Genomic DNA, 23024 nt, shown 5'->3' with positions numbered 1-23024 from the left:
CGTTGCTCACGTAATGGGATGCAAGGTACAACGAAGGCAATAAAACATGTGTGACTGCCACAGTCCTGTCCTTCCTGGTGCGAGTTCAGCTCTTGCATGCCCCAGATACATTACAAACCACTGCAGTTTCACCAATGCCAAACCCTTGCTTTGATGACTGAACACCAGAATCCAGACCACCATTTCCAGGGTTATTTCTATCACATGCTAGGAGGCCAGGATAATTTTTTTCAAATACTTTTAAAAGACTTCTATAAAGCTCCACCCAATTCAGCCTGGACAGAGCTGGAGGGTAGTAAAAGAAGACAGAAATGCTTATATCCAGGTTTGACTCTTGAGTCACATAAACTTGGTAAAATCTAAAGTTTATTAGCAAGCAAAGGCTGTTGGATGACCAATGAAATGAGCAGTAATCCCACAGGAAGCCACACACTTAATCCATTGGCAAGAAATGTACAGCACTGAGTTTTGTGAGATTTTTAATCCCCACCATAACAGCCTGGACTGTCCTTGCTTTCCCAGGAAGGTCTAAGGCTGTTTAAAATCACACTGCATGACAGACGTAAGGCAGTTCCCGCTGCCAGACATGCCTCCCCTCTGATGCCTGAAACTGGCAGGATGAAACCACCCCAGGGCAGCACCATGGGTAAAACTTGCACAGGCAGCACATGGTTATCCTCAGCCTTGGACACAAATTAACTGCAGAAGCATCGATCAAACGTGACCTGCACGACACACCTTGCTCTGCTTGGAGCGTCTCTCTGCCACAGCCAAGGTATGTTGAACAGTGGCACACTTCTGAGAGCAGCCAGACAGGTTCAAAGTTCCTAACTCAAAAGGCTCATACGGAAAAACGAGGGTTTTTCTTCCAAAAATGAGTTCCAAAACACTCCCAAACACGTTGCACAAATAACTGGGTGCTTTGTTGTGTTCAGCTGCAGTTCATTCACAGTAAGTGCTTCCCCTTCCTCCCGCAGAGAGCTTAGCTAACAGCCGGTCACTCCAGCAACACGGGATTGTCCTACACAGCCCACAGCGACAAGGACCCGAGAAGCCTTCACACAAGCACTCATGCTTAGCAAAACACCTTGTGCTCCTCAACAAACCAACTCTGGAGGCTACTGCAAGTTGGCTAAAGCTGCATTTAAAAACATGACCACTTACCTGCCAGAATATGCTGTCTATTGTATTTCCCAGAAAGCCATCTCTGCCTTCCGATGATACCAGCTTAGGTCCCAGAATTGTCATAAATTCATCAAAATCCACCTGTCCATCCCCTGGAATGAAAGAAAAAGATCAATGTTTTCACTGAAGTACCACTTAGTGCCAGTGTCTAAGGTGCTGCCCTGGATCTGCTGCATATCATGGACCCATACATGCACTATGGCACGTCCTGCATCAACTTCATGGTGTCTACAGACCCACATTTGTTGATATTCCAATGAATGCCCCATGGTGTGGCCTACCCACACCTGAAGATAGGACCAGGCGATGCACAAATAGAGACTAATAGGTTGTTCCCCAGCCCCAGAGAGTTTGTAGGCAAGTCACTCCTCAAAAAAAACGATTTTGGCAGGAGGACAGCAGACATCAGCACAGCCAGGGCTCTTCCCCTCTACAGAGCTGCCAAACAGCCAGGTCTCTGCAAAGCTTTTACAGGGCCAACCCCATCCTCTGGAGGAAGGGAGTACACACAGAGGGAAGAGCCAGACTATTGCAAATCCACAAGGCATTTCATTTCAGCTTTCCACCAGCATCCATCTCTTAAAAGTCCTATGTGCTCAGCATGCAGAGCAGGCAGCGTAGACACAGCTTCAGTGCCGTTAGCAGGAAGAGGAGACTGCTCCTACCATTAATGAACTGAGCCTATGCAGTCCCAAACCCCTCCAGTATATTGTATGTTTTGTAAATGAGGCATGTGGCTGTTGGAAGTATATCTGATTATTGTATCGAATATTACTTTTCCCTCAGAGAACCTCTGCAATACTTAGTGAAAATGGCAAAAAAAAGGAAATTCATGCCGGTTGAAGCATCTTAAAAATACCTGCTTCTCTGAACAGGGTAGTTCAAAGTCTAATATGCCTTTCCTTTGTCTATCAGCCCATAGACATATCCTCCTACATGTTATTAACCAGTTGCTATGGGTGGATATATTAGCCCTCCTTCAATTCTCGGAACAGAATCAGCAACTGTAAGACATTTTGGTTGCTTTTTATTCAAATTCAGCTGGAACTGACTGCATCCACCTCTCCATGTAGTTGCTGTTGCTAAATCGTTAGGTGTAAGAAGTGCCTAAAACCATCAGACTAAAGCAGATCAATGCAAGGGCTACTATTAAAATGTCACTATTGACTGCAGTACCTGCAGCAGCCCTGCGTGACAGTTTTACCACGTGCACTGCATGCTGCTGCTATCTGTCCTTTTTATTATATTTCATATGCTTGATCTGAGCATACGCACCACTGATTGAAATCTCTCTGTGTCCTTATCTTCGTAGAAACACAATGTGAAAATAAGCAGAGTCAAAAATGCTCATTTGCCAGAACAGCGATCCCTATTCACTAGGCTCTGCCCGTAATTTCGTGAAGACAAGAGTGAATATCCTGGGGGTGAGCCAGTGACAGGGGCTCTGAAAGGAGACCCAGTGGGGATTCATAATAGCTTTGATCCTGCAACGTGTGAGAAGACCCCGTCCAACTGCGAAAGTTGCTCACACCTCCACGGCTCAGCACATGCTGAAGGGCTTTGTAGGGCTGGAGTGGGCTGGGCACTTGCAGAACGGAGCGCGTTTCTGGGACAGCTTATTAAACAGAAAAGGAAAGGGGTGGGCACCCCATCACTTGGAAAGCCATTCTTTAAAACATTTATGGGCTACAAGAAAATGTGTTCCTTCTGCTTCCCCATGGGAGGCATCAGTTTATGACATCAAGTCGGATTGTATCAGTCACCGCAGGTTGGATCACGTTGGGGAAGGTAATGCAAGGTGACAGTGGATTCGGGGTGATTTACATTGCAGTACATCACTTCAAGGGAAAGGCAGTAAAAAAACCATACACTATGATGCAAATTGTGTTAAAGAAATTAGCCAGATTAGCAAGAAAACAATTTGCATTTTAAAGAGATTCTAGTACCTGCCCATGCATATATTTGGTCTGTCCATATTTGACCCCAAAATACTGAGTTATTCAATCTGCATTTTCTACAATGTCATTTCATCCACAGAGGAGAGGCAGGACTTAGTCCTACACATGACTCATGAGAAAGCAGGTTCCAGGACTCCTGGGCTCTGCATCTGACTCAGAACAAGACTTTGGGCAAACCCTTGCTCATGACTTCCCTGTGCTTTTGCCAGGGATCATAACTAACTTCACAGGCTTTAATTATCAGCTTAATTATAGCATTTTCCACAACCTCAGAAGAAAGATGCCATTACAGAATGCATTATCCCCTTATTGACTGCTTTTTCAATTAAAACTCTTAACTAGCAAGGAAACTAGACCCCAAAACATTTTGCCTGGTAGAAATATCCCTTTAACATTAATTTTAAGCTGTAGAAAAAAAACCAACTTCCTGCCATCAGGATCTCAGGAGACTGCAGCACCATAATATCAATAAAGAAAACTCACAATTTCAGCTGAAAATTCCTTTTATAGTATTCAACAGACGGGTTAGAAATATTATAAAAAAACAACACGTAGTCTCCAAGATGCACCCGGTGCAGGTTCGCATGGTGGCAAGGTGAAAATGCACTGGATTGCTCTCCACAACCATGCCATAACCAGGTAATGCCCAATACCCACACTGCCTGTAGGATCTACAGGTGCTCAGGCCACCCATCAGATCCTGGGAACACTCAGCTTGAAATTTCCTCCCCCTCCTCACCACAGTCACGTCCGTGGCTGCGAGCTGACGTGTGACGCACGCATCAGGCGTCGGTTGGAGAATCTGCACTGGAGGCATCCCAAACACTGCGCACGTCCCCACGTTTGTCTGTGCTGTGCCTACAGGTGTGCTCCTCACCCGAGAGTAGTTGATATTCAGAGCGAGCGATGTGCAGCTGATTCAGAAATGAACTTTCAGTTGGGTTTAAGGGATGGAGAGAAGGGAGGAAAATACCAGGCTGGAGCATGTGTGTTGTCTGTGCTGCTCTCACCTTCCCCTGCTTTTCCAGGAGCCATCCAGCAGTCCCTGAACAACACTGCCATCAGCAGTGATTGCACAGCCCCAGCCCCTCACTGTCACTCTGGCTCAATTTATAATGGGTGCAGCATTCACACCTCCCCACACCTTCTGCCTCCAAGCTCTACTTTAACTGCCTTAGCAAGAACTCATCACACTGAAGGAAAACAAGCTCATAAGGAGGGATGGGGCACAAGCAGGTGAGAAGCTCCAGCCAGGATGGAGCTAGCTATGCTTCCCCATCCATCAGTGGTCACAACTATCATCCTCTCTCTGTTCCCACCAGTTACAAACACCGGTGAGGACCTGAGCCATGCTGAAGTCCCTGACTGATGAGGACCTTCACACACTTGTGATAACTTATTTACAAACTGGGAGGGCAGGGAAACGACAAGGCATAGCGGTGTGGGTCAGCTGGGACAGGGGAAGACCATCAGGTGACAATTGGGTGCAGACCAGAGGGGTTCCAGGGCAGGATATGATCCAGATGCCACCCCATCCCCATGTTACCACCCATCAGCTAAGGGATGGTCACTGCCTGTGTGGGTGATCTTAGCAAAACACCAGAGCTGAGCTTAACCCCTGGTTTTAAACCACCTAAACCAGTTATTTATTTACTTACTGTTATGCCCTAGCATTGTTCTTCCCCATAATGCTGCCTCTTAATCCTGGCATTAATGTCAAAGAGTCAGAAGGGGGCAGCGATCATGTGGCTGAACTCTGCATGACTAAAACTATGACTCAGATCATTGCTGGCCACATCATCAGAGACGAATCAGACCTGCTTATCATTACCAGCCTGTTAGCATCAGCTGGGCACTAAGTGCTTCCAGATACCCACACAGGTTTGCTCCCTGCAAGATACTGCTTCAGTTCTGACAAAAAACAGGCTAATGTGATAATAAAAAGGAATAGAAACTAGATGCACTGTCAACAGCCCTGAGAACAATCGTGTGGTTGTCGTGGTTTAACCCCAGACAGCAACCAAGCACCACACAGCCGCTCGCTCGCCTCCCACTCCCCCAGCGGGATGGAGAGAAGAACCAGTGGAAAATACAAGAAAACTCGTGGGTTTAGATAAGAACAAGTTAATAATTGAAAATAAATTAAATAAAATAATGATACTGATAATACTAACAATATCAATAATACTAACAATACTAATAATACGTAAAGAAAATAATACTACCACTACTAATAATAATAATATGTAATGAAAATAATGGAAAAGAAATTAATAACTGCTCACCACCTGCTGACTGCCCAGCCAGTCTCCGAGCAATGAGAGCCAGAGAGACCTGAGAGCCAGCAGAGCCAGACTCCTGAGACCCAGACTGAGAGAGCTCCCCAGCTCACTCCCCCCAGCTTATATACTGAGCATGATGGTTTATGGCATGAAACACCCCTTTGGTCAGTGTGGGTCAGCTATACCAGCTGTGTCCCCTCCCAGTGTCTTGTAGGGAGGGTTGGGACAGAGGCAGTGTCAGAAACTGAAAAAAATCCTTCACTTGGTATAAACATTGCATAGCAACAACTAAAAACATTAGTATGTTATCAGTATTCTTCTCAGCACAAATCCAAAACAGAGCCTCGTACTAGGTACTGTGAGGAAAATCGATTATCCCCACCAAAACCAGCACAGTGACCCTGGCTAATTCCTCCATCACAGAAAGAGGATGCTGAAGGCATCCAGCATCATCTTTGGGTCCTCTGACAACTCTATCAGCGCCCTATGACCACGCATGGCCGGCAACGGGGTCTTGGACCTGCCAAAGCCACAACATGCACTGTTCACTCACTGGGTGCAGAAAGACCTTGGTGATTATTTCAGTCGGAAGGGCCCAACGTCAACGTTTGCCGTGCTGCGAGCTCAGTTTGGCCACCACCATGGAGCTCCACAGGGCTACAGGAGGGAGTCATGGGGCAGTGCAGCATGTCCAACATCCACCTTTCACCAAAGACAATGGAGAAACAGATAAGAGCAGCAGGGAGCTGGGAAACAAAGCTCTTTCTCAGCTCTCCCAAACACTGCAGCCCAAGGAAATTCGCTTTGGACCTGACTGCCCCAAGGAAGGGGTGTCTGTACCTTGGAAAAATGGCCATCAGTTCTTTTAAATAAACAAATGGAATGTGGAAAAAGGAAAAGCACTGATGACTCAGTGTCAGAGGAGTCTTTAAAACTACCACTGAGCTCCCAGGGACCAAATTCTAGGTGGTATGTGCATGTTGGGGAGACTTACTCTCCTAAGCTACTTGTCTTCAACCCCGACTCATTCTTATTGGGGTTGTGCTTCCAGATCCCCAGGACAAAGAATTTTCAAGGTGCTATCAGTCACTCTTGCTGGAGGTGCTGAGCTGTGCTGGTGTGTCAGAGCTGAGCACAGAAAACCATAAACCTCCCTCTAAGCTGATGGGCTTTCAGCTCTAGCCCAAGGATTTCATCTTTCCTCCGATGAAGGGAAGAAGGGAACATTGTATTGGCTGGAGGATGTTTAGCAGGAAACACACAAGCATTTGAGGACAGGCAGAGCTCTGCAGTGACCTTCCCAGGGCACCAGGAGGGCAACCACAGCACCAAATACCCCCAGTTGCACTCTTACACCAAGCCAAGCTGGTGTGGTCTGAGCCCCATCCTGCCTTTCTCTGGCACATCCCATCACCCAGGCTGTCTGTGCCAGGCAGGGAGAGCCCAGCGGGGCCATGCAGCAGAGCACCCCAAACCACGCGGGACCTGGAAGAGGAGAGAGGGACCGGGCTGAGCCAGGACAGCAAATCCCCATGTTTTAGGTAGCAGGAGCCTGTGCGTGGGCTCTTGCAAGCTCTCTTGACAGATTTCTTCTGCTTTGCAGAAGTAATTAAATGTTCAGAGCAGCAGTGTGAACCCATCTCACTCTCCTTCTCATGGGAGAGCCCCGACCCTCAGCCTTCAGTCAACTGCTGTCCGTCCAAAAGTCTCCCATTGGAGCGGCTTCCTTGGAGGATGTAATTAAATATTCATTGGGCTGGAGAAAGAGCGGCAGAGGGAAAGAAAAAGAGGGGAAGAAAGAGGCAGAGCAGAGACTTACACTTGGTTTTCAGAGCCTTGTGTGTTAAACAGGGAGCCTGCATAATCTGCCCTGACTGCTTCCTAAACAAGTCTTTTCCCTGGCCAGTCTCAGGATAATCGGGGTTCTTCCTCCCCCTTAAAAGTTTCTTGCCATGGCACTAAAAGGATGTACACATTTAAACGGAGATGAGGATCTGCTGTGTGTACTGATAAGTATTCACACTTTTTTTTTTCCTCGAGTTTGACCTCCAGAGTGCAGCTAGGTGATATATTTAAAGTTAATGAGCTAGTCTTTTGCAGCTTGGGTCCCAGGCGCACACAACACTCCTGTTTATTTTTATTCTCTTAATAGCTAGCTGCAGTGACTCTCTGTCCCAGTCGGTGTCATTGTTTGCGCCCATAAAGTAACCTGTGCAGTAATAACCCAGTCTGGGGAAGGCTGTTGCTGCTGTGTCTTGAAATGATGCAGAGGACGTGCACAGAAAAGCTCCAGCCACAGGATATTTCCCAGATGAGTATTTCAGTTTCAGAGATTTTAAGGTCAGAGAACAGCCTGATCACCAGCCTGAACCATTCCCCAGCACGACCCAGAGACTTTCTGCCTAATTACAGCCTCAATTGGTAACTTCAACCAGAACTAGGGAAAGTCTTTCATGAAACATTGGACTTTGAAAACAGTTTTGATTATAGACATCCATGAAATTGTCTGGAAAGAGCAGATAAACCTCCACTACGGTGCCAACACAGATATTTTGCAGTGGGGAAACTGAGGCATGGAGCACCATGATACCAGAAGGGAGGCTGCCTGCAGAGCCGGGTGCTAGACCTCTCCTGCCTGCCTGCCTACGCAGCAATCCACAGGCACGGGACGTGCAACCTGTCCCCTGGGTGGAGAAAGATGACAGCAACCATCTCCTGTTTCCAGAGAGTCCTGTTTGCAAGACTCTTTTCGCCTCTTGTTTGGGAGGTTTCTGCCCCAGAGCCATTTGCAGAGGGTCTCTGATACTCCCTAGCAAGCCATACATGTAAAAACACAATCTCTCTTTTCTCTTGTTCCTTGGGAACAATGGGGATATATCCATCAGCCGCTCTGTTACCATTCACCAGCTCTGCCATATATCCCACACCTTTAATGACCGCTTCTTGAAGGAAAAATTTTACTGGAGCCAAAGGAAGGGGTGAAACATCTCCACCGGAGCCCACTCTGTCCCTTAAGGGCACCTCCAAGTCCCGCGGTTTTAGGAGCGGCTGTGCGGAGCTGGCTGCTCTGGTTCAATGACAACTAGACATAAAGGATTAGCAAATTGTACAGACACATGTTCCTGGAGGAGGAAATGTCCGTGGGGCTCAAACGGAGCCCAGAAAGACGGAGCCAGGGGTGCATCCATCACAACACTGAGAAAAGGACTTTGAGAGTTACTCATTTTGACAGCCCATTGGCTCATCTTGCAGGGAAGAGAAAACGGCTGCACAGGACTTATTCGCTTCCCCATTAAAAAAAAAAAAACTATTGAGTCCCGCTGTTTGCCCACGGGGAGCCTGTCCAGGTGCTGACCTGTGAGACAGTGATTGAAGAGGGCTGGGGGCTCTGCCTCTCCGGGGCCAGGTGTGACGTGTCCACCACGGGCACTGAACCAAGCAGGATGCTGCTAGTGCCTGGCTAGAAGAAAACTCTGACAAAAACAATGACTGAATTAAAAAACAGTACTCATCAGGCACCAGCCAAGCAGCGCGCCAGGTTCACGCCAACCAGCCAAGCAGCGCGCCAGCTTCACGCCAGCCCTGGGAAGCTACGGGATGCCCCAATTGCTTCACACCAGCCCTGCGAAGCCACAGGATGCCCCAACTGCCATCCCTGAGACCAGCCCTCTCGAGGGAAAGGCACTGCAGAGCATGGTGTGCCTCCAGCATGGCCCCTGTGAGCCACCCCGTCCCCTCCGCCCCACATCCCCCAGGATCCTTTCCCCTGGGCAAAGGCACCTGGTACGTACAACCAAGGGGGCTCATTTTGCAGGTCTTTGCCAAACTCTTCTATCTTCTGAGTTGTAACCCGTTGACCCTTTGTCAAATGGATCGAGAGGAGCAAAATCATGTCCCAGCTACCCAGGACTTTAATTATTTTTGCTCCCCAGGCCCTGGGAATAGCAGGAGAGCTCTGCCGGCATCGCGGCAGCTATCAGACAGCTCGGCATAACTTTGAAACGACCAGCAAGTCACAGGCTCATTAAAACAGAGGAATATGTGTGTTCCCTGTGGCATACACGCTCCATGAAGCCTAATTTACCAAAATTGTACCAGGAATACAGCATTTTAAGGGATAAATAGCATTATACAAGGATGCAACCAAGTTACAGGGCATGCCTGCGTGAGACAGACCACAGGTCGCCAGCTGGGTTTTGCAGAGGGATCTGCCCCATTGGAGCACCGGGTGGACAGGTTTCAGGGAGGGAATTGCGATTCAGTGTTTCCTCTTGTCCTGTCTATCCAGCACGGCTACACTCAGCCATCCAGGCACTGCATCGAAGACAGAATTTGATATTCCTTATGAACCTCTTCCCGGTACTGAGCCGCAAATCTCACTAGCTTCCCCAGCAACAATAACTACTCTTCATTCTTTGCAGCGAGAACACATAATATGATAATCTCCGTTTTACAAATCAGAGCAGACACGAAGAAAGTGGCCTCTATAAATAAAGGCAAGTCTCATCAAATCCTTCTCACCGGCCAAGTTTCTCAGCTCAGCAACACACTTTAAAGGACAACCACGCTGAAATGCTGCTAGATCATTTCTCACATATAAAAATCACAGGCCTTTGAGCACAGAGGACAAACCCAAATTCTGCAACAACCTGTCTGTGCTTTTCCTATTAACTCTGCATTTTAAACACAGAAACCAGCCTACATCCAGCAGCCTGGGCTATTTACACAGTTACACGTTGAAATGTTGAAACACAAGGAACTACGCATGGCAGTAAGGAGGGGAAAAAAGAAACAACAAAGAAAAGAAGAATAGAGGGAGAGATAAGAGATACAATGTTTTCAGCTTGTGAGTGTCACTGTTGTCCCATACAGGGCAGCGAAAGCTCATCTTCTGGACAGAAGCAAACATCCTGCAATGTCTGAGAGCAAAGCAGCTCACCTTCTGCACGCCACAGAGGAAAGCTCAGCACTTCAGTTTTAGAAGAGAGATTTATCCTCTCTCCACATCTCCTAGTCCATATCCTTCGGTTGTTCCCACCCCTGTGACACAGCATACATGCTCCAGCCAGTGAGGCACCCAGATTTGATGCCCCTCCTCTGACGTGGGGAAGCAAGTGCAAGCAAACCAGAGCAACGTCTACGTACAAACCCTGATCCAACAGCAGCACAACGGCTCAGAGCACTGACCTCTAGGGAGACCGTGTCCTGACACCATCCCTTGGCGCCACATAGCTATGTCACTGCCAGTTATTCCCTTTCCAAAAAAGATGACAGCAAGTGTGTGTATGCCCCCCTGTACAGGGCAGCACCTGAGCAGCACAACTTCTGCACGCAAAGCGTAAGATGGTCTGCAGAACCCCATTGTGACCATGGGGCTGCCCAAAGCTGGATGAACCATGGAAGTGCCACTTGGGAAAGCTGCGTATCTTCAGCATCCTTTCTGCCAGGGTCACTGTCAACAGCTTCCTGGCGTTCTTCCCCCTCTGAATTCCCTGGTCCACAAAGATCCCTTGCAAAGCAGCTTGGGAAAATGCAGAATTTTAAATTGGTATTTCTTCCTCCTGTTCTTTATGTTCCTAAGGATGTCATAGCTGTGTCTTTGCTACCACTGCTGACGCATCACCTAATGTGATGAAAGGTAACAGGTAGCTCGCTTGTACGCCGATGAAACCAGCTCGCCTTTTGCTCGATCAAAGTATTTCCTATTTGTACTATGATAAACAATTTGACACACTGGGTTGGGTTTTTCTTCCCCCTCTCGTGTTTGCCTGAAGTTATTTTTCCATGGAACTGAAAACCAGCTGCTCCTCTAATTAGTACACTGAGTGCTTATTTTATTCCTCAGATAGAAGTGTCTTATGTTGTAATGAAACAGTTTGACACTTAAGTCACACATTCATCTATTTTATTGCAAAAGACTGCTTAAAGAGTAGGCATCCCAAATAAGGCAACACATTTAATGTGCCATTTCTCTGCATTTTTATTAGCATTACTGCCAATTGGAGGAATTTACAAATAATTTCTTTACCAGCACATAAATATATAAAATATTTTACTTTCCACATACTGGCAGAACGTTTCAGGTCATTCTCCAGATTGCAGACAGAAATGTATGCACCTCCCATAGTCTGCAATGTTTACATTCATGCAATACCTAATTATGTCTAAGGATAAAGCAAATCAAGGGTATAAACTAAGGTAAAATCTGACCTCTGTTTCCAGACTGAAAGCAAACAATGTGTCCCTATAAGGCACAGCACGCTGGATAGATGCCCAGCTATACTGAACAGACTTCTGCTGGCATACAGTCATGCACCACTTCTATCAAGATGTAAGCAAAGCTTTGGCCTAATGTGAATCTCATGCTCTGAGTGACGGAACCACTATTCCTAATCTTTCTTCCCCAGAAGAGGCATTTCTGCACAGAAAAACCCTTTGCCTTCTCTTCTGTTTTGGTGCTTTCATGTCCCCATCACAGCAAGGCCACAGTATCTTCCAGTAGTTCATAAAAGGGTGTTTCTAATGATTTATAAAATTTCTCTTCAGACCTTGAAATATTCCAAGTATATTCTCATTTTTTGCACTAATTTTTATGCCAACTATAATATTTCCCCCCGCAGCAGCTGCGTTCCTCTCCACCTGGGTGAAGCATGCCTTGCAGAACAGCAAAGGGACTTGGAAGAAATGATGGAGAAGACATTTGCAGGAAGTGCAATGGATACTCCAGCCTCTGATGCCTGCCTTCCTCCAGTGAGGACTGGCAAGAATTAGATATCACAGGAAATACCTGCATCCAGTAAAGCCATGCTGAGAGGGTAAATGCAGCCGTGAGTGTGTTCCTTTCCAGGGCTGTGGCGTGTCGTCAGGCCAAAGATGAAGGATTACACGTGCCACCGCTAGCCCCCATCACTCACCCTGTGCCACAGCATGGGAATGAAACATCTCCTGCCCCAGACGCCCAAACTCACCTCAGCTGTTTGGGCAAAAAAAGCCAGGTTAATGTGCAACTGTGCAGTCACTGTCTTGGGAATATTTGACAGCCATCTCTGGGGATGGAAAGTTGGTTTTGATACTTCTTAATGTATGATTTGATGTGAGTTTACACTTGCCTGTGCACAGGAAAATATATCTTGTTCTGTTTATGAGCCCCAACTCATCCTGGAATCCCATCTTACCATCTCTTGGCTAAACTTCTCTCCCTGTGCCTCAGCCCTGCGACAACTTTGCCATGTCATGGCATCAAAGCCCAGCTTGGCCGTGTGCCAGGGGTTCACAACATGGGACAACCTGCATCCTTGTGATCCCAACAGGCAGGTATCCCCTCCTGCCGCTCAAGAGCCCTGCAGGACATTTGGACATCTTGAGCATCCTCAGCATCACTCCGTGACATTGTCTGTGGGCAAACCCACTCACTGCCACCCTGTCAGTGCCCAGGCTGCTGGCATGTCACCTGTGAAGGAAGGCTGATGGTAGCACTCAAGAGCCATGGAGGCATTAAAAGTGACATGACACCTGTAAAGAGTTCCTGGGCAAAATCCAAGCTGTGCAATTGCCACTTTCGCTTAAGTTCATGCAGCATTTTCTAACTAACTGCATTTTGCCTCTGAATGCAATGAATTATGAAATGGCCCTTCATTTCTCCTCTGATTTGGAAGCTCACACGGTGTTACTGACCAGCTGCACGCTACAGCCCCACAAGCAACTGTCCTTGGGCATCTCTGGAGTTGATCCCTGCGTTATTTACTGAGCTTGGTGAGATCCTCTGTGGCAGAAGGTAACGTACAGGTGTGAAATGCTCTTGTCATATCAGTTTATGCTCAGCCACAACGCCACTCCAGCATACATTGCACAGGCTCCTCTTAAAACATGTTCTGTCCAACCTGGCCATCCTGCTCCCACAGCGCAAATGTCTCCTCAGACTGAACTAGACAGAGCTGAGGCTCCCTCCTTATGTCTACAGAAAGCAGGGTTTGCAACGAAAACCAAATTCAGACTGGCTCTGGTTGCTCATTATTTGAAGCCCATCAGTCAAATAAGCCACGGCAGATACAGCCACTCTGCCATCCTGCAATGTGAATGCACTCCCAAGGTAATTCCTGATGAAAACCATATGTTTGCACTAGGTCTGTTCAGGCTGGTTCAGATTAAATATAAACTACTGCCAATTGTATTACCTCATTATTAGCAGACACTGGCAGCAGCCTTGTGTGGAGAAATGGACGTCTGGCTACGCTACCTGCCGTCACATTGTAATTCATGTCAGGTGCTGGGGGATGCGCAGGAGGATTACCACCTCCTCCTTGGCTTTCCAGACCTCAGGGGACTCCTCCTTGAACGTGACCTTTCAGCCAGCTGAGCTTCCCACTCACCTGATGCTGAGCCAAAGCCTTGGAAAAATTCAGCAACCCTCAACAGGAGTACACGGGAAGGGTGTAAGGATGTCCCTGGGAGCACAGGGCATGACTGACATCCCCGGGAGCTCGTTGGGTTCAAGCCCTGCTACTGAATGATGCTCGCACACAGTGGGAGAGGAAGGAGGAAGCTATTGCTGGTGCTCACTATGTATTCCAAGTTAAACCCCGGAAAAAAAATGAAGACAATTCATCCAAGAAAATGTAGCCATAAGCCATATAATATTAATTCAAGCCATATAGTATTAATTCAACTTGCAGGCAAGGTAAATCTTTCACATTACATTCCCTTATTTTCTCAGTGCCTAAGGAATTTCCCATTACCCTGTCTTTTTTCAATGTATGGCCCATTTGACCTTCACATAGCACAGACTTGTGTCCAGCCCCAAAACCCCCTGCTCAAAATACTGCAACAACAGGCAGATGAGACACAAGAACAAGAAAAACACCCAGTACGACCAGACTGTATCTTTGGAACCGTTGAGCTGGAAGAGATAGAAGATCACCTCCCATCTCTGCAGAAAAGACATCAAGCTTTCTAAAAGGTCTCCAACAGGAATTTAACACCTTCCATCTGCAGCCCATTACTCTACATTTTAACTCCACCTCTCCGATTACAGGTCCCTGCACACTAGGAGTGTATACAAAAGCATGCCAAAGTCTCAAGTCTGTGAGACGGAGAGTCAAGGAATAACTGGAGATGAATCAAAACTGGAAGCCAAGTCCACAGCACTCTTTTTCCAAAAAAACGCAGACTTTCGGGAAAAGACCCCACGAATTGGCACCACGTGGAGTCTGGCCTTTCCAAAACCTAAAGAGAAATCACCTGGTGTGCTAGGAAAGGCCAGAAGAACATAACAAGGTGCAAACAATAATGCTTTTAAAAGTGATGGATTATTTTATTTTATTTTAGGAATGAGATCATTTCAGCAACTGTCTTCTCTATCCACCATTGTCTCCCTGCTGTAAGGAACTGTCCACGCTGACAGCCTCTTCCCCACTTCCCCTGGCCTAGCGAATATAGTTGTACTGTCCATCTCATGGGGGCATTTGACACGAATATCCCCAGGGAGGTAGAAGAGCTTCACTCCCACTGCCATCCTCTCCCATGGGCTCTGCTCTCCACAGTCTCCCCGAGGATGCTGGTGTCACATCAGCTTGCCAAGCATCCCCCTTCAGACTGGGGCTGCATCCAGCACTCTGGTTTGGCATTATTTCAACTAACTTTGCACAGTGTTTCCACCCTGCCACGGCCGCCTGCAGAAGGGAGGGAAAAGGCTGGATCCACATCCCAGCTTCCCTGTACATTTCAGGCATCCGGAAAGTCTCCCTTCCTGCTCTGACCAAGGGCATTTTAAAGACAGCCTGCTCATTGCGATCAGCTCTGATTGCAGCTTTGCAGCAGTTAAAAAGTCCCCCCTGGCTCCAGCATCCTGATGCTGCATTTCTCTCTTCCCGTTAATGGTGGGTTCTGTTTCTTTTATTACCTCTTAGTAATCGTTTGACGAGCTCTCACAGCAGGACTTTGCTCAAAATTATTCCTCCCTTCTAAACTTCTTCAAAAACCATCAACACTTCATTAAGACACAGCACAGCTCCCATCCACAGCATCTTCTAGATGCAAGCAGCAGTGAGGCCACAGGACTGGGCAGCTCTGCTTGGTTGGGCACTCAGGTTATCTCCCAGTAAGCATCACTGGGCCAGATGCTGCCCAGGAATGCAGAGAGAAAGGTTACAACAGCCTTGCAAAAGACCATTTGCAGCTTTGCAGAGAAGCTGGTCAAATAAAAGATGCTCCACTTCCCTTGCGTAGGTTGCCTGAAAAGCAAGTTTATCTACGGCAGGTTAACAGCTCACAACTGCCTGCTCTTTCCTTGCCATGGTGAAAGCCAAAGTCTCACACCTTCCTCTCCAGACCTTCTGTGGCAAATGCAAACCCTTTGAGCTAAAAACACGGGCTGCAATGCCCACGTGGAGGAAAGGCCCCCTCCACCAGTAACCGAGAAGAAGCAAGTGAGGACTTACCATCCATGTCAAGGCGTTGCATGATAATCGCCAGCTCCACCTCACTGGGCATGTATCCCAAGGAACGCATTGCCATGCCCAGCTCCTGCTTGGATATAAAACCATTCCCATCCCTGTCCAGCACCCTGAAAGCTTCACGGATTTCTGTAAATGAGAAGAAAGAAGAGAGGAGTTGTTATGCTGGAGGACACCCTGGTCAACACACTTGCATTCATGGGACACAAGAAGCAGCCTATATTGCCTTTTCTAATGTTAATGACGCATATTTGATCATTTCAAGTTAGCGTAATCATGTGTGCATGCATACATGCATGCTTGTGTGTGCACACTCACGCCTGCACGCCTCTGTATGCAGATGGTTCAATACAACAGCATCCACGTTCCCGCTGCCTATTTTCTGTGCTAAATATTCCACGCAAAATCATTTATTCATTATTAATTGAACTCCATTACTTTTTGCAGTGTCTACCCTGGACCCATCCTGATCTACAGTAAAGCCTCCCTGCGTACAGCTGCAGAGCAAACCCCAGCCCCATGGGGCTTCTCCAGCAGTTCTTCTCGTCTGCAAGGCAGATTTACTTTATGTCCCACAGGCAGACCGAGCTGTGAGTTTCTTCAACAAAACTACGTGCGCAGGAGCAGCTGGGTGCTGACTGCCTCCCCTGCAGGGTACGGAGCTCTGCAGCCAAAGCCTGGATGCGCACGTTCTCCCTTGTCTGATAAATGCAGATGCACACCTTTTAAACCATACCCCGGCAATTTCCATCTCTCACTCTTCTTCACAGCTTTTCTCTAATTTATAACTGTTTTACAGCAATAAACAGCCTCAGATCAACAAAAATGCTGACGGCATCAAAGGAATCACTTCCATCATTCTACCTCAGCCTGGCACAGCTTCTGACATCTGACTTTGTTTTGCTTTTTAATTCTGGCATATCCCCCTCCAGCCTTCAATGGCTGCTCACCACCCGTGCAGCACACCAGAGGACCCCGGCGCATCCACCGCCTCGACAGCTCTGCACATTTCCCGCTCCCCACAGACTTCTCAACTTGAAGACCCACCACCAAGCTCCAGATCTGACTGCTGCAAATGCCAAAGAGAGCAATTTTAACATTCCAGCTAGCTGGGAGCCTGTTTACTGGAAAGGATTTGGTTGGAGGTGGGGAGAGAAAGAGGCGCTGATTTCTTAGCTTTGGTTAAACAGTCTTTGCACCATGTTGTGGAGAGGAAAACACAGGATGCTGTATCATATCTCCTTTGGGAATGAGGATATATGAAAAACCAGGATGCTGGGGCCAGCTGCAACTTTGCCCAGAGGAGTTTGATCTTCATGTGAAAACATTTCATTGGAGAAGTGGGAAGGAAAATTCAGCAGGTTTATTTGGGGGAAAAAAAACCCCATTAAAATAAAATTTAAAAGATTTCTGTCAGGTAACAGATTGGATTGAAAAAAATTTGGTCAGCCTCGGGTATTTCAGGCATTAAGCCTCAGATGAGAAAATATTCTTGGTCCTGCCATGGACTCTTGGCATGTCACCTCCCTCTGTCCTCTGCTCCCAGGTGTAAGGAAGGCACATGAAAGGTAATGGATGGTCCTTGGTCCTCCCAAGAAAAAGAAGTATCATAACCCACCAGGAAACAGTTGCAGTGATGTCTTTGCTATCAGGTTATTTAAAGTTTTACAATTCAAAGGCTGCTTCTAAAACACCTTCCATCAAAGTTCAGCATCTCCCTTGACAACACCAGTGCGTTAGCAATGTCTGCTTCAGTTTCCATGTGCTGCTTTCTGCTGTGTGTAATACCCTGGTGATGTGCCAGGGCCAGGGCACCTCTGTGACCCAATGCTTAATCTTCACCACAACTGTGGTTATCATAATGAGATATGATCAATTTTTAATCCAGCCAAAGAGCCCACTGACGCAAAACGGGAAGATCCTATTAATTTCAATGAATATTGGGCTCGATCTGTAATATCTACGCTTTGTGTTCAGGTATGCATCAACTGTGGCTTCTTTAAACTTCAATGCTTCACCTTGCCTCCCTGCCAGCCCAAACTGCTGTAAGCCTGGTGATATGAGAAGGTGGTGAGACTCTTCAAAGCAAGCTCTGCTGGAAGTATTGGTACATAATGCAAAGAGCCTTTGGAGTAGGAACGAATCCCATTAGACACTGGCAGCTGTAGTGAAATCTATTTTCATATGCTGTGCTGAAAGCTAAAGTGCAGTAAATATTACATCAAAATCAATTAATTTTAAAATAAACTTTTGACAGCTGAAGACGAAAGAACTAAAAATATTGCAGAGAGCAGAGAAAGTATTTTAGAAAAAAAATATGAATCTACCTTCAGAAAAGTTTACACGTGAGTTAGACTGATTCAAATTACATGATTAAATTATGTCTGTATAGGGGCTGTGCTATAGGATAGCTGAATGCCAACCTCTAGTGCGTATCCTCTCCAGATACACTGATCTCAGAAGGTGCATTTATCAGCACTGCAACTTTTGAGTCTCAATCAGAGGAGAAAACCCCACACATTTGAGGTCCAGCACTGTTCCATGCCTCTCAGAAACCTGAACTTTTGACCAAGTTGGAAACATCTTTCACATCTTTCAACTCCTGACCCCAACTGGAGCTTTTTCACTCATCAATCTATAAATACCACTTGTGCAGAGGTATATTTTAAGAGCTATTTATAAGTTGAACACACTGTACACCTCAGTCAGTGCCTTCTCTTTATCTTTACATGTAACACCACCTCCTTATCAGCTTTTCTTTATAGTGATTCCTTCTCCCCAGACGTACTCACAGGTGCTGTCCTGCACAGCATCTGTAGTGTGAGCCACAGGGCTGAGCATCCTCCCCAAACACAGCCCCACCAGCTCTTCCCGCCAGCACTACCAAAGCACCAGTCCCAAACAGTGGTCCATGAACCTGTGGCACCCTGGCTGGCCCTCACCTTTATTTCCAGCTGTTAAATTTCATTACCCGAAGCTAAAAATACATCAGCACTTTCCCCATATGACTTTCCCAAAGAAGTCGCCATGGCAACTGATGCTCCTGGCTCAGAACTGGGAGCAGATGTGGTCCATGGAGTAAATCTCTCAACAAAGACATTGCCAGGGCATGGGAGAAACTTTGAGATGCCTTCCCTTTCTGCTGGAAGCTGGTCCACAGAGGGATGCTTTACCCTGGTCAGGAAATGCAAAACACTGTTTTGTCTTTAAAAGGAAGAGTAAAGATAACGGGGGTGTCAAAGCGATGCTGCCCCACCAGCTGCCTTTCCTCTTGCCCAGCCTGGATGGCAGCAGAGCCTCTGCACCCAGCCAATCATATATACTTGGCTTACACCTCCCTGGAGTATTAGCAAACACTAGTATTTATTCCCCTTTCCACTATTAAGTCTCAACTTTTACTCCCAAATGTAGGTAATTGACGCAAAACTACATTAGAGGAGAAAAGAGAAAAAAGGAAATGTAGAAATATTTAGGGAACACAGTGTAGCAAATTTTGCTGGTGATGGCACTGGCATGAGCTTCAGGAAAAGTTTCTTCTCAAGGAACTCAGGTGAGGACCTGAGTGTTCTTCTCCAAGTCTGCTTCTCCAGCCCCTGGGAACAGTGAGACTGCTGCTCCGTGCAAGGTGATTTCAACATTGAAGTGCTCACCCAACAGCCAGTGGTGACTAACAGCACTAACCCATCTCCATCCCAGAATTAACTCCAGCAGCACCAGCAATCAGTGCTGCTGCAGAGAAAGAGACTCTGCCAGATGGACCATACACGGTGCTTAACGCTGAACATGGTCCAAGTGAACAAGGGGAGAGAAGGGGTCAGCACCTGGCCCCATCCTAACTAACACCTTTGTTAATGATCTCAAAGAGGGAGCGGCCACAACATTAATTAAACTTCTAAATGATACAAGGCTGGAAAGGATTGCTGGGACAAAAAGTCCAGCAAGAAGGAAGGAGGGCTATGAGAAAGGGCCAAGATTTCAGAGCAGGAGGGTCTTTGCCTAAGATTCAGCAGGGACAAGGAAGGTAAGGTGAGCTGGGTGTGAAGGCAGATTTCTCAGGGATGTTTAGCCCTGTGTTTTTCCCCAGGTGAGCATTTATGTTCCGTGGGAGTCGAGAGCACAGCACTCACTTTTCAGAGTTATTTGAGCATTCAAAAGCTGGGGGGAGACACACACTGCTTTTAATTAATTCCCCCCCTTTCCTCACATTTAACAGCTGCACCTTCCAGCTTCCCTATTACGGAGCACATGGTTGTCCAGCTGCCTCCACACTCATCTGAGAAGAAAGAAAGGAAGAATCAGGGAAAGGGGTGAATTTTTCATTACCTTTCTGAAGGGCACAAACAAGACTGTTGTCAGAGTCGGACCCAAGACCCAGCCGAGAAAGTCGTTAACTCCCTCCATCTGCACCCAGAAAAGACGGCGTCCTCACCTGTCCGCTCCAGCCCTTCCCTTCGGAACACCTCTCCGCACTCTCATCTGCCCTGGGCCTGACCCTGCGCTCCCTTCCCCAGCTCATCCCTTCGCCAAGTCCAGTAGCAGGTTTATTTACAGATTATTATTCCCTCTGACTGGTAACTAGAGGCAACCATCATTATTTCTTGTTTTGCTTCCTGAATGAGAATGAATCACGATTCTCTGGGACATAAATTCAGCCTGAGCCACCGGTATCCACAACCCTCTGGTGCTGCAGATGGTTTCAGGTTATTTCACTGGGTATAAATACCACAATAATAAATTTTGTAATTACACTGTACCAACCGCACCCTAAGTGCATCGTAAGTACAATCACAGTCCTACATGGTTACTTTCATTAGTATGATAAGGGAAGAAATACCACCACCCAAAATCTTGCAAGTCATCTCATTCACTTAATTGCAGGTTTGGGCACCAAAGTACAAACTGAATGATCTAAAAGCTGCAAATAGCACGTCCTTGAGTGAACCGTTAAGTGAGTCTCATAACTACTATGTCTGTTTAAAAAAATGGAAATTTCCATCCCTCCATCTGCTATTCTTACGCTTGTTTTTTGCTGCAAATTGCAACAAAGTGTCAAAATAACTACATTTTTCATCTAATGGAAACGCCCCCCTCCCCCCAACATATTCCAATTGAAAGTGTCAAAATATTTCACTCGGTTATTCTCAATCCCAACAAAACAGTTCAGCATCCCCAGATCAAACTCTTTCACTGCAACCTGCAGCCACATCTACCTGAACGGCTGCAGCATCTTCCTGAGGCTCAGGTACCAAGTAAAACATGCCAGGACCAAGGCTGCAGCTGGAAATGGGGCATAAACAGAGCTGGTTTAATAGTGGCCTGAGTACTACGGCAGCTGGGATAGACACAGGTATGCCAAACGGGCAAAGCATTCGGTGCTAGCCAACCTGGATGAAGACAGCTCAGAAAGGTCTGTCTCAAAACTAAGTGCCTCGTCTTGTTTTTCCTAAGAGGGACTTTTTCATACATAATTTGGCAGATTAATTTTTTTTTTCCTTCCCCAAGAAAAAATGTTTTATGAAAATGACATTTCCTGTGGTTATGTTCCCAAACACATTTAACACTTGCCAAGCAACCTGCGGGGAACACCCCATTACCATATAAATGCACAACATAAAGGCTATCTGCTGCTACGAGATATTCTCTTAAATGGAAGCTTTTAGTGCAAGCAACAGGGGATGGATTGGGAATACTGGCGGGCATTTGCTCCGAGGGCAGGACAGTGTGGACAGCAGCGTTCACACGCCTTCCCATGAGGATGCTACGTGGTGGCATCCCTTCTGTGGGCAGAGCGTGCTGAGCAGCGTGCGATCGCACGCGCCCTGCGGCATCACACGGGGCCAGCGGGGAAGCGCCGTGCCGAAAGCCAGCTGTCAGAAGAATTTGGCAAAATAGCAACTTCCTCTATTCCCTATAAAATTTCCTACTGTGGCCAGATTTTTATCTGCGAGACAAGCAGGGATCCCCTTCAGCTTCTTATGCCACCAATGGAAGGATGCATGGGGTTGGAGATGCTGTGCTGTGGCACTCACCATTAAATGATGCAGAATCATCAAGTTTCCAGTGTCTGAGAAAGGTACAAGATGGTTCTGAGTGGTGAGGAATGAACTCAGAATGAAATAAGTGAGGAGGAGGTCAGAGAGGATGCAAATGGCCAGGCTGCCAGGTGAGAGAACAGCAGGGCTCAGCTTAAGGGGATGCTTTGACTTCCACCTGCAACGCACTGAGGAGGGCAGGAAGATGGAGGGGACATCTCAGGGACAGGGAAAAGCTTTTTTATATGAGGAGAAATATTGGTCTAAGAACAAAAGGATATGAGCAAACTCAGCCAGACTCAGGGCTTATGTAAAGTTTTCTGGAAGTGTCGTAGAAGTGGATGTTAAAGGTAGAGTAAAAATTCACCAATCATTCTTGAAGGAAAAGGAAAAGGAAAAAAGGAAAAGGAACCCCTAACAGAGAAGGAAGAGCACCACCATGAAACCAGATAAATTTAAGATGCATACTACAACTTTTGTTTACAACTTAAGAACATGCTCCTAAAAAGGTGAATAAGCAGAGAACAGATTTCCACTGTTTTCCAAAGAAACCTCAATCTCCTCTTTCACTAGTTCTTTTTATTAGGAAACCGTCTTTATCCTCCTGTCATTCTTCACATGCAGCAGGCACACATTTCCCTCTCCTGACACTACACCACTTCAGAGAACCTCATGCACAGTACGTATTCTCCTGGGAAGAGTTGAGCCATGTAGAGAATTGTTTAACTTCACAACTGTTTTTTAAGATGCCTAGACATAATCCTGTAATATCTGGGAGCTGCTGATTTAGTTTATTGACATCAATACTCAACTCATCATCAGAAGTGAAACGTTTGCTGGACATAAATAGGTAATGAGTTTAAGACTCTACCCTGGAGCATCTAGGAGAAGGAGAGTGATTTGATTCAAGATTGCTTAGGGACAACTCACAGTAATGTTGAAGAGATAATGGCTGCCCAGCTTTTCTTTTTTTTTTAAATATATATAATTTGCATCCTGCTCTGATTATTGCTAGAGCAGACTTCATACATTTCTTACAAAAATGAGAGTTTCAGTCTGCAGTCTTGCCTGGCAATAAGCGTGTAGGAAATATAACCTCTCCCATCATTTGTAGCT

General features: G+C 46.6%; 1 protein-coding gene across 1 annotated transcript in view; it reads right to left on the bottom strand.

Moving 5' to 3' along the window:
* Positions 1–23024, bottom strand: part of LOC104514045 (calcium-binding protein 8-like) — a 103883-nt gene that overhangs the window by 51927 nt on the left and 28932 nt on the right. The window contains 2 exon segments of the mRNA XM_010157584.1: positions 1165–1277; positions 15862–16005. Of these exon segments, the coding sequence (XP_010155886.1) occupies positions 1165–1277; positions 15862–16005 (257 nt within the window).

Source organism: Eurypyga helias, unplaced genomic scaffold (genome assembly GCF_000690775.1).
Source record: "Eurypyga helias isolate BGI_N326 unplaced genomic scaffold, ASM69077v1 scaffold17938, whole genome shotgun sequence".
Classification (NCBI taxonomy): Eukaryota; Metazoa; Chordata; class Aves; order Eurypygiformes; family Eurypygidae; genus Eurypyga; species Eurypyga helias.
This window is presented reverse-complemented; position numbering and strand designations above follow the sequence as displayed.